General features: G+C 42.8%; 1 protein-coding gene across 2 annotated transcripts in view; it reads left to right on the top strand.

Moving 5' to 3' along the window:
* The window catches only part of EXOC3L4 (exocyst complex component 3 like 4), a 40942-nt gene extending 38316 nt beyond the window's left edge, over positions 1 to 2626 (top strand). For both annotated transcript variants that reach the window (XM_081191623.1, XM_081191622.1), the window contains exon 12: positions 1202 to 2626. In XM_081191623.1, the coding sequence (XP_081047749.1) occupies positions 1202 to 1358 (157 nt within the window). In that variant the 3' untranslated portion in view covers positions 1359 to 2626. The remainder of the gene's footprint in view (positions 1 to 1201) is intronic.
* The last annotated feature ends 9879 nt before the right edge of the window (positions 2627 to 12505 follow it).

The raw sequence follows: 12505 nt of genomic DNA, 5'->3' as shown, positions 1-12505 counted from the left end.
TGTAAACGAGTGTAAAGTATGCATAAAAATGCATAATATACAAAAATGAGTTACTGTATTTTTCCATGTATAAGACTAGGTTTCCCCCCTAAAAATAATGTCAAAAATACACGGGGCCATCTCCCCCCATTTTCTTAAATCCAAGTCCCCCAAAACAGGGGGCATCTTATACATGAGGGCATCCTATAGACGGAAAAATATGGTAATATTGGTGGGAAATTCGCACGAAAATGCTGGTGGATTTTCACAAGGTTCTTTTTAAAAAGACACACAAAACAATCACTAATTGTTGTGGAAAGGTAAATTTAAGACTGGAAAAATGAGAAACTTCAAGCACTGAAAGGAATACGGTAGATGTAGTTCCGTCTCCGCCAACCTGCCACCCTCCTAATGCCGGGAGCTAAAACTAACTTCAGCCCCAGTCAGCACAGCTGGTGGTTCTTGTAATCCAAAATGGCCATGTTGGCTGGGAGTGGTAGGAGTTGCTATCCAAAACATTTGGAGAGCACCTGGTTGGTGAAGACTGGCATATGGTGTCTTTATAATATCTGTTTCTTTGCAAATATACAAGCCGAACATAATGGAAGCAACTGAATTCCTAGAACAGGCAGCACAACCACTAACTGATAATATAACATCACACAGATATAGGTGATTTCTAAGGTATGGCAATCCTAGGTAGATTAGGACATTCAGAGTCACTCTCCACCTTGGCTAAATGCCCCCCCCCCCACAAGACTCTCCTATGTCAGTGGGCCAGGTGGCAAAAACGGGCTATAGCACTCTGAATCAGCACTGGGCAGCTAGAAGCTGCCATTTTAATTTCCCACAATGCCTCCCTCCATGTAACATTTCTCCAGGTGCATTGTGGGGGTGTTAAAGTGGAAACTCCCCAACTTAGCCACTTTCTACAAGAAAGGACTTTGCAGAATTCTCTCCCCTCCCACCCCACCACCCCAGACATGGGGAAATGACTTTGTAATTTAAGCCCTTATGGTCTTTTACCTACAATTGACCAGATTACAGCTTATTGGATGACAACAGCATTTTAGAAACTCCAGGCCTCTATGATCATTTGGGTGTCAATGTTTGCCAATGAATGATGGGAGCTGATCTTTTTATTGCCTCGTTTTGCTTTTGTTTTACATGCATATTTCCCCCATTTGTTTCTTGGAGAATTCACCTTCATTGCATTTTGCAGAAAGGAGCACGTTGTCGCTGTTCTTGCTCTTCGAGGATTGAGTCGAAATAAGAGGCGAGCGATAGCTGACCACATGAAGCAGCCGTCAGAAGAGTTGGGATTCAGGACGCTCTTTGCTGAAATAGAAGCCCCTAGAACCACCCAGTGCTTTTTTTAAAATCTGCAGAAATGAAATGTTGAGCTATGCCTGTTTCCATGTATTTATGAACATACAAGCACTTGAACAGAGTCAGGCCATTTGTCAATCTCTCTGCGGCTCTCCACATCTTGCTCCTTAATGATCCTTTTAGCAGAAGATGCCTAGGATGAGTCTCAGAAGATTATATACTTGCTAAAAATGGACACTACTTAAAAATGGAAAGCGTAATGCTAGTGGTCAACAAAAGAGGTCTAAAGAATCTCTCAAGGCAAATCTAAAAAAAATGCAGTAGAAACACTGACAACTGGAAAACACTGGCCTGTGAGCTCTCCAATTGGAGAACAGCCTTTACCAAAGGTGTCATGGACTTTGAAGATGCTCAAACTCAGGATGAAAGGGTGAAACGTGCTAAGAGGAAAGCACGTTTGGCAAACCCTGCCCAGAAACCAATGTCCTCACTGCGGAAGGACATATGGATCCAGAATTGGCCTCCACAGTCACAGACTCACTGTGAAGACTGTGTTCGTGGAAGACAATCTTACTCAGCTACAAGTGATCTCCAAAGAAGAAGAAGAAGAAGACTACTTCTGAGCTATAGTCTCTCTCCAATTTAATAATGAGAAGGTCTTCTCTCCTTACTGTATTTATAGAGGTGTTTGCCTGTCCTCTCTCAGGTGTGGGAAACCTCCAGCCCACAAGTCAACTTCTTCCCTGCAGGGGTCCCAGCTTAGCACACCAGATCATTCCCTGCAAACCACAGCTGCCTACCCTACACCTGATGCCCTATTTGGGGCAGGTGGGTGTGGTTTCAAAGGCACAACTGGGAGGTTAAACTGAGCTTCCTATTACTCCTTTGCTAGAGAAAAGCACATTCCCAGCGCCCAACCGATAATTCTTAATTTTAGAAGGGTTTTTAGAAAAACGGGAGTGCCTTCAAATATGCCCATCAATCATGTCAGGTGACTGAAAGATGGGTGACCTTACCCATCTCTCAGATTTGATCCATGGAATACTCTCCCCAGGGAAGTTTACCTGGCACCTTCATTATACACCTTTCGGAGTCTGGTGAAAACTAACTTCCTGTATCTATTTAAATGTGTTTGAGAGAGGCGGGGGGTATTGGTTTGTTTTGGTCTTGTTCATGTTTTTATTCTGTAGTTTGTGCTTTTATCTTGTATTTTTTATGCTGTGAACTGCCCTGAGATATATGGATGAAGGGAGTACAAATTTAATTAATTACTTAAAGGAGGAGACACGATATGGGGAACTCGACTAAAAGCATAGCCCCGCTCCCAAGAAACCATGGCCGCACCCGACACGTGAATAGAATTAATATGACCCTGACAAATCCCCAAAAGAAAACAAAGAAGATCTGTTGGCGACCAGCTGTCACATGTCAAACACCACAACAGACCTTCCCATCACTTGATTTTCCTCCTGATACCATACTTTTCAGAAGAGGAAGTTCAGCCAGTTTTTCTGAATAGTCCAGTCAAGTGATACGAATCTTACCTCTCACCTCAGAGCGAATGTAAAGCAGGCCTAATAACATCAGCATTCAAATGTATTTGTTTTGTTTTGTTTTTGTTTCCCCCCTCCTTTCTTTTTTCCTCCCCCCCTTCCCCTCCCCTTTTTCTTCTTCCTTTTCTCTTTTCTTTTTTTGTGCTTCCTTTCTTGGTCTTTCTCTTTTTGATGCTTTAAGAAGGAGATAAAGAGATAAAAGTGTAACATGAAAACTTTAGTAAGTCAAAAGTGATGTTGTGTAATTTTTCTATTACTATTTATATATTAAAATTGGTGAATTGTAATGAATTGATGTAACAATTACTGTGGTTTTTTTCCTTTGTTATTGCTGAATTCTAAATAAAGTATTATTCTTCTCTTTAAATAATAATAACAACAACAACATCAGCATTCACATCTTTTGCCCTAGCCCAGCCCCACTGCTGAGCCTTCACCTTAGAAAACATGTCTGCCTCAAGGAGCTTCCATTTTAATATCCCACAATGCCTTGGAGGCTGGTTTCTGTTTAAAATGGAAACTGCTAGGGCTGCCACTAAGTTAAGTCAGAAAGGGCAGAGGGGAATCACCAAACATCACTGGTTTGGCGAGTTAGTCCCTATTTAAATACCTCATTTGTGCTTTCTGAAACAATACAAAAAATGAAACATAGCCATGCTTCAAAATTTGCACTTCTACAAATTGTGCAATGCAGTTCTCCAGTAGATTTCAGATCAGCTTTCCACAGCTTTTCCCAAGAGTTCATTTCTATATTATGTCCAAGAACTTTTAGCCCATTGTATCATCACTGATTTAACCATTTCATCTTTCATCTCCCATTCTAATAACAATTTATACATTTCTGAAACCGGTTTTTCTGTTCCTTAGAGTCTTTTCAAAGTCAGAACTTCAATCTATAAAACCTTTTAATAGATCCTTTTAGAAAAATACTCATTAATTTGATAATATTGAATCCAGTCCAATACGAATTCTGCTTTTCAAGCCATGGGACCACAGACATAAAAAAAACCAACCAGCAGTGGCGTAGCGTGGGGGGTGCAGGGGGGCCGGCCGCACCGGGTGCAACATCTGGGGGTTAGGGTTAGGGGGCGCAAATCCACGGGTTAGGGGGCGCAAATTACTTGTCTTGCCCCGGGTGCTGACAACCCACGCTACGCCACTGCCAACCAGAATAACACATCTCAGCAGAGTGAGAAAAACAAGTTAAGGGAGTTCCTTTGGTCTTTCATAATAAATACAAAAATTCATGCAATGCTGGAAATATATATTTATAGGGAAGTAGCAAGGCTTTCCTCACCCCTCACATGGGAAAGCGAAACTAGCCAAATTATTCCCTAGCACAGTTATTCAAGATAACAGGAGCCCTGTCATCTGTTATAACTGATTAACCTATGAAGAGTGAATCAAGCCACACAAGCAATTCGGGGTGGGCTGTGATAGTTGCTGGAATTCAATTCCCATCATCCCTGGTCATGCTGGCTGGGGCTGATAGGAGTTCAAGAATGTTTGGCAGGAACCAGGTTGAGAAAGGCTGCTCAATGAAATAACCCATTTGGTTTGAAGAGCTCCCGGTTTGACTAATCCAGGCATGGCCAAACTTGGCCCTCCAGCTGTTTTAGGACTACAGTTCCCATCATCCCTGACCACTGGTCCTGTTAGCTAGGGATGATGGGAGTTGTAGTTCCAAAACAGCTGGAGGGCCAAGTTTGGCCATGACCGGACTAATCCCTGGGAAAGCTAAATTCATGGGTTTTCCCCCGTGATGATGTGAAGCAGGGACAGGCCAGGATGAAGCACTGCCACTTATTTCACAGCGGAGACAATGATATCATCTCCAGGGAAGCTATGTGCCAATCCTCTGGGTGCTGAATAAATAAGCTTTCTTTTTCTCCTCAAAGAGAAACCCGTCAAATAAACAAATGAGAGGATGAAGTAGGTGACCTAAGCATGAATGGCTAAAGATTTCATTTTGGAAATATTGCCAACCAAAATGTGACAAAACAAGTGAGCAAGGAGATTCTTTTGCAGGCTGGATGTTAAATAAAAGGGCTGGTGGTGAGAGAGAGAGAAGTTTGCTTGGTATTGATGCCTGCACTGGTCAACATTTTATTTGTGTTTTACGGTTTTAGAAGGGTTGCCATGAAAAGCACCTGCGTTTCATAATTTCCCACCAGACCACTGAGCTTTTTGCAGTAATCCCACACTCTTAAAACCAGCAAACCATAATGGATTGTAGCTATCTGACAAAGCCATGCACAAGAGTAGACCCACTGAAACCAATGGACTTAACAAAATAAAGTCCTTCCAGTAGCACCTTCGAGACCAGCTAAGTTTGTTATTGGTATGAGCTTTCATGTGCATGCACACTTCTTCAGATACCACACGAAAGCTCATACCAATAACAAACTTAGTTGGTCTTGAAGGTGTTACTGGAAGGATGTTTTTTATTTTGTTTCGACTATGGCAGACCGACATGGCTACCTACCTGTAACAATGGACTTAAGTTAGTAAGGGCCATTGATTAACTCTGAGTATGGCTTAATTAAATTCATCACAAGGCAAACAACAAACAAGCAATTGTCTTTTAGTTTTCTGGAGCTGTGCAAGAAAATGTTCAGATTTTTTAAACGATCTCCTTTAAAGGTCCTCTAATTTGCACTTGGGGAATAATTCTTTTGCAGCTTGATTGAGTGCACTAAGAACATACATGCAAATGGTTACTAACGGACAGTGTGTTCTCAGAGGAAAGTGGCCTTGCCCTTCCGATAGACGTAATAAAGTTAGCACAGTGATAAATGTACATTAGACTGCTAGAGCAAGGAAAACAGCCCCCCATCGTTGCTCATGTTCTTGAGTAAGTCCAATTTCCCCTCCATTGTTGTTAATGTTTGTTTGGGCGGTTTTGATCACAATCTAATCAAATAATGCCATCCTCTCCAATATTTCAAGTGTTATTTCATAAGGAGGAATTGGGGTGGAAAAGAAATAAAGTACTTTTTATTTAATAACTAAATCTCCAAAATGAAGGAGAATATGCCCTTTTCCCCCTAACCACTGCTAATGTTGCAAACTAACCATTACAAAACAACAGCACTTGTATGGTATTTTTTGCATTCAAGCCAGTTGCTAGAGAAGCAAGGAGCCAGGCAGGATTTTTCCTCCTTTTGGCTTAGGAATGTAGGAAGTTGCCTTATGCTGAGTTAGACCATTTGTCCACCTAGTTCAGCATTGTCTACATTGAGTGGAAGTGGCTCTCCAGCATTTCATAGGGACATGGTTGTTCATGTGAGATCACCATTGAACTCCGATCTTGTTTGTGGGGCTTCCTGGTGACCGGAGTGATATTGAACTAAACCAGACTAAATGGCCAAGTGCTAAGAAAATCCCGTGTGATCACATTTGATTTCAAAAAAGGGAACTTCCCCCAAATGAGGGAATTGGTAAAAAAGGAAGTTGAAAGGCAAGGTCAAAAACACAATAACTGGAAAGAAGGAAAGGTACCATGAGAGCCAAGAGGATGCCAATGAGATTAACAAGCAAAGAAGCTATTGGAGGCAAGAAGGCTTCCTGCCAAATGAAGAGAACAAAAAGAGAAACAACCTTGGCAACTACAAAAAGTGCAAGCAGGCAGCAAGGGTTGCTAAAAAGAATTTGAGGAGCACATTGCTGACACCTTAAGACCAATAACAAGAAACGAATTAAATACCTTCGTAGCAGGAGACCATCTAGGCAGTAGGACTCTTGGATGACGAGGGAGTCAAAGGTGTGCTAAAGGAGGATAATGAGATTGCAGAGAAGCTGAATGAATGCTTTGCATGTGTCTTCACTTTGGAAGATATGGGGCAGATCCCAGTGCCTGAATTAATTTTTGCAAGGGGAATTGAGTCTGAGGAACCAAGGCAGATAGTGGTGAAAAGAAATGAAGTTCTAAGGCCTAATCAACAAAATGTTGTTGTTGTTGTTGTTGTTTAGTTGTTTAGTCGTGTCCGACTCGTCGTGACCCCATGGACCAGAGCACGCCAGGCACTTCTGTCCTCCACTGCCTCCCACAGTTTGGTCAAACTCATGCTGGTAGCTTCGAGAACACCATCCAACCATCTCGTCCTCTGTCGTCCCCTTCTCCTTGTGCCCTCCATCTTTCCCAACATCAGGGTCTTTTCCAGGGAGTCTTCTCATGAGGTGGCCAAAGTATTGGAGCCTCAGCTTCACGATCTGTCCTTCCAGTGAGCACTCAGGGCTGATTTCCTTCAGAATGGAGAGGTTTGATCTTCTTGCAGTCCATGGGACTCTCAAGAGTCTCCTCCAGCACCATAATTCAAAAGCATCAATTCTTTGGCAATCAGCCTTCTTTATGGTCCATATCCAGTTGTTCCATATCCAGTTCTAACTGTAGCTTCTTGTCCCACATAGAGATTTCTCAGGAGACAGATGAGGTGATCAGGCACTCTCATTTCTAATTGACAAAATAGAAATCGGCCAATCCCCAGTTCTGATCGCAGCCACCCAAAAGTTATCAAATAACTCAAACGTGAAATTGCTGATTCTCTAACAAAAATATGTATTTTGTCCCTCAGATCAGCCTCCACACCTGAGGACATGATATAGACAATATAATACCATTTTTTTAAAGGTGGGGGGGATCCAGGGGAGATACTGAAAATTACAGGCCTGTTAGGCTAATATCTGTTTCTGGAAAACAGGTGGGAAGTATTGTTAAGGATAAACTAACCAAGCACATAGAAGACATTCACTTCTGTGAATTTTGCAAAGCAGTTCTCCAGCCAAGTAATGTGTACAAAAAAGCAAAATGCAAAAAAGCAAAATGTAAAATGTATGTTAATATGCATACATTAGAGAAAATAAATATGTTATTTTGGGGGAAATGGCATTGCAAAGAGTATTAGTCAAATGTGTAAAAAAATAGTCAAATGTGTAAAAAAATAAAAATATCACAAACTGATATGCCAAGTTGAAAAAACAGACCTATCCCTAACTGCAGTCTGCAAAAAAACTTACACTTTGATTAATGTGTTAGGTGCCACAAGACACTTGATTGTATTTGCAGCAGAAAACTAACATGACTACTGTCAGGGCTGCCTCAGGTCTCAGCTCACAAAAGACCAACGCCAGGTTCTTCTTATATACAAGGATATTTATTGCAGTTCATTATTGGTTCCACAACCGAGGCGCGCAGCCCCGCGTCTCTTAGCCTAGACGTTTTAAGTCCCCTCTGAATCGGTCCCGCCCCTACACCAGCTTAAGAGGCTTGTGCTAGTCCACCTCTTCCTGTCTTTCCTTTTCCGCAGGGTCTTTCTGCCCCCCTGGGTTCCTTCCCTCCTGCTCTCTCCTGAAGTGGATTCCTCAGATGCCTGTTCCCCCCTCCTTCGTGCTTTGGGGCCAGGCTCCTCCTCCGGGCTCTCTCCATTTCCGCGCGCCTCCACATTTGAACTTGGCGCGCGTTCGCTACCCCTGACCTTCCTCTTGACACTTACACTACTCCCTGTACTACTCTCCGCCTCTTCCGGCAGGACGTCCTGCCCCGATCTCCTTCCCCTGTCTCCTTCCTGCTCCGCTCCGTGTGTCACACTGGGAACTCCACTCTCTTCACTTCGTTCCTGCTGGGAAGCCGGCCCCAATCTCCCACTCCCACTCGGGGTTTCCCTGCTGCTTCCCTGCTCCTGGCAGGTCCCCCCTGTGACCCCCCTTGGCCTGACTAGGGGCGCCCCCTTCTGGGAATCCTCCGATTCACTTGAGAGACTCATGGAAGACCTCAAGTCATTGTCATCCTCTTCCTCACTGTCCTGGGATTCTTCCCCATCGCTCTCCGTCTCCCCCCTCACCTGTGCCTCTGTCTCTGAACCCCTGACAACTACTCTTCTCCAAATTAATTTACACAGGAATTCCAGCTTTTATATATCAAGCTTTGGTTGTGTTAGTTGTAAACTTCTGTTGAGTTTTGTATTGAAAGATTTACATTGGCTCCCAGCCCGTTTCTGAGCACAATTCAAAGTGTTGGTGCTGACCTTTAAAGCCCTAAATGGCCTTGGTCCAGTATACCTGAAGGAGCATCTCCACCCCCATCGTTCAGCCCGGACACTGAGGTCCAGCTCCGAGGGCCTTCTGGCGGTTCCCTCGCTGCGAGAGGCCAAGTTACAGGAAACCAGGCAGAGGGCCTCCTCGGTAGTGGCGCCTGCCCTGTGGAATGCCCTCCCATCAGATGTCAAGGAAATAAACTATCTGACTTTTAAAAGACGTCTGAAGGCAGCCCTGCTTAAGGAAGTTTTTAATGTTTGATGTTTTATTGTGTTTTTAATATCCTGTTGGGAGCCACCCAGAGTGGCTGGGGAGGCCCAGCCAGATGGGTGGAGTATAAATAATAAATTAATAATAATAATATGCTTACAGGCTTCTTGATTAGGTTGGGTTTACAAAGAAATTTAAAATTTACAACCAAATGATGAAAAAAACCACCCAATAAAAATGACATAAAACATTATTAAAAACAGATTAAACAGTACAATCTCACACCACTGATTCTTCCAAAATGCCTGGAAAACAAGGAAGTCGTTGCCTGGCGACTTCCGGCGAGCCGCGATCCCAGCGCAAGCAAGGGCTTGCACCGCGAGGTGAAGCCCGAGCTATTCTGAAGGATTGGGGCGACTCCAGGGCGCGGAGACCCCTCAAACTCTTTGGAAGGGTGTTCAAAGAGTCCAGTTCCCGGCGTGACCGAAAAAGGATCAAACCGGCTACCAGGTAACCCCGAGAGAGGCGACGAGAGTAGCGGAAAGATTCAACGGGTCTAGGGGAGCCATTTTCCTACCTTCAGATAGCGAAGCCCTGCGCTTGCAGGAGAGCGGCTTGTTTTCAAAAAAAAAAAAGAACTCCGATACTTGTAACTTTGTGGCTAAGAGGAGAAACAAAGAAACTTTGGAGCAGCAAAGAGAGACGAATAGAGTTCAGCAGATGGCCGGAACCAACTAAGACACGGCAGGAACGCGGTACAAAAGAAAGTGAGTGACTTGCCCGGGCGGTAACATAGTTCTCTTTCGGCTTTCCCCCCCTTATGAAAACAACGTTGTTACAAAGGGAGAAGGGGAAGAAAGGAATTTTAGAGGGGGAAGGAAAGAAACCGGAAGAGTCTAGGCGAGAGGGAGAGTGGAGGTCCCTGATTACTGGCGAGCAGGAGGCTGCAAAGAAAGAAAGGCTTCCTTTGGAAGTGAGATTGGGTTAGAGAGAAAATTGGAAGAGAAGCCTCGCCGCCATTTGAAAACCGGAGCGCAGCGTCTGTGCGGAGGGAAGGGGAAACAACGATACTAAGTGTCGGCGTTCTATAGAAAACTATATATTATATCGGGAACTGCATATGGAAACAGGAGTTGGAAACGTGAAGTTTGAGGACAATTTAAAGATCTGGTAAGAGTTGATGCAGACTTGGGACAGAAGTGGGGGTTAATTTGGAGAGCTTCTGAGGATAAAATGGAGAATATGAGTTGCGCTTAAACCTCCCTCCTCCCTCCTTCCGGCGCTCCCCCTACCCTCCTCCTCCATTAGATACCCGCTGTGTTCTCATCTTTCCCTACCTAACCCCCTCTCCTTTTTTGTTAAACCTCCTGAGGTTCACGTAACCTATGGACTAAGCAGCTGGAGAACTAGAGAAGAAACATCGGTTTCTGGAAACTGCAGCCTGCTGCTGGGAATATCATACACCCAAATGACTCTTTTTTGTTGTACTATAAACAGGTATTGATCGATAAATAAGACCACGATCGGAACTGCAAGAACTGTGTGAACTTGCTAGGACTTAATTTCACTGCTTTGGACTGTTATATAAGAGTTTATAGCCTACTGTTCACAACTTACTGTTTATAGATTCAAAAGATACTGATCCGATCTTAGAAAAAGCAAATACGGGGTGAGAGAGAAATTATAATAAGGAAACTATATTAAGGGAAGAAAGTGAATGTAAGGGAAGAAAGTGAATGTAAGGAAATCGCGGGAGGGATTAAGAAGGACAAGCGTGGGAGGAGAGGGAAGGTGGGGAAAGGGACTACATAAAATACAAGATGTCTCATACAGGAAAAAAAGGAATGAATGGGGGTACACCAGGAGAGAGGAGAGGCTCTAAACAGGAGATAGAATTCAAGACAGATATTCTAAAGATGTTTGCAGAGATCAAACAAAGTCAAGCAAACGTTGAACATAAGTTAGAATCGGTGGACAATAGAATTGGGAAACTAGATAAAAAAATGGAGGAAACTGTGAATGAAATTAAGGGCCAGATAAAAGAAATATCTAGGAGAATGCAGTTCACAGAAGAAGGCTTGAAAAGGACAAAGGTAGAAATAAGAGAGGTCAGAAGAGATAAGGAAAAGATCAAATCAGATGTGATGGAAATATGTAAGACACAGGAAGAGATAAAAGACATTATAGCAATGAATGAACTGAGGCAGAGGGAGGTAAACCTGAGGCTGAGAGCAGTCCCAGAGATACAGAATGAGAATATTAAAGAAAAGTTAATGAAGGAGTTAGCGGAATGGATGGGTTTGCCTGTAGAAGAAATGGCCAATAGTATTTTAAACGCATTTAGAATGCGTGCTAACACAACAAAAGCAAAGAAATTTCCGGGTGACTGTTTAATTACATTCGAAAACAAAGTAATGAGGGACAGGATCCTCCAAAGGAATAGAGAAGAAAGATTGAATATAGATGGAAATTATATAATTATTTTCAAAGATATCCCGATAAGATTGCTTAAAAAGAGAGATGCTTATAAACCTTTGGTGCAAACATTGAGGAAAAATAGGGTTGAGTTTAGGTGGGAATTCCCGGAAGGGATATCATTTACATATAGAGGTAAAAAACATAAGTTGACAAATTCTGAAGAAACTGGGAAATTCCTCAGGAAATACAAGGAACTTAAAGCGGAAACCCAAGAGATAGGAAGAGAGGAGAGAGCCTCACCAGGAGAACCAAGATTGTCGGAAGAGGGGGAGGGGGGGAGGGCGGGTCGGAGGAGGAAGAGGAAAAAGAAGAGGAAACAGAGGATTTAGAAAATACACAATAGGCAAGAAAATCTCAAAAATAATAAAAGGTTAGTACACGGGCTATGGGGTTAAAAATCTGGAATTGGAATGTTAACGGAATGAATGATAAAAAAAAGAGAAATAAAATTGAACAATGTTTGAAAAGGAAAAACCTGGATGTTATCTGCCTCCAGGAGACACATGTGGCCAGAAAGCATAGAAAAGTGATAATTAATAAACGTTTGGGAAATGAATATGAAACCCTGGATAGGGTTAAAAAAAGAGGTGTAGTATTGTACATCAGTAACAAGATAGAAGCTAAGACAATGTTTAAAGATGAGGAGGGGAGGATGATAGCGGTTAACATCAACTGGCAAGGGGAAAAAATACTGTTAGTGGGGATATACGCTCCGAATGGCAGCAAAACCGAATTCTTTAAGAAACTAGAAGAAAAATTAATGGAATATGTCGATCAAAAAATAATATTAATGGGGGATATGAACGCAGTGGTCTCACTTGAGATGGACAGACTTAGAGATAGAGTAAATAAAGAAGGGAAGTTGCCAAAATCTTTTTTCTCTATGGTGGAAAACTGCGGTTTAGTAGATATTTGGCGTTTAA

The sequence above is a fragment of the Podarcis bocagei genome (genome assembly GCF_964188305.1).
Source record: "Podarcis bocagei genome assembly, chromosome: 1".
Lineage (NCBI taxonomy): Eukaryota > Metazoa > Chordata > Lepidosauria > Squamata > Lacertidae > Podarcis > Podarcis bocagei.
The sequence above is the reverse complement of the archived record's forward strand: the minus strand, read 5'-3'. Positions and strand labels throughout refer to the sequence as shown.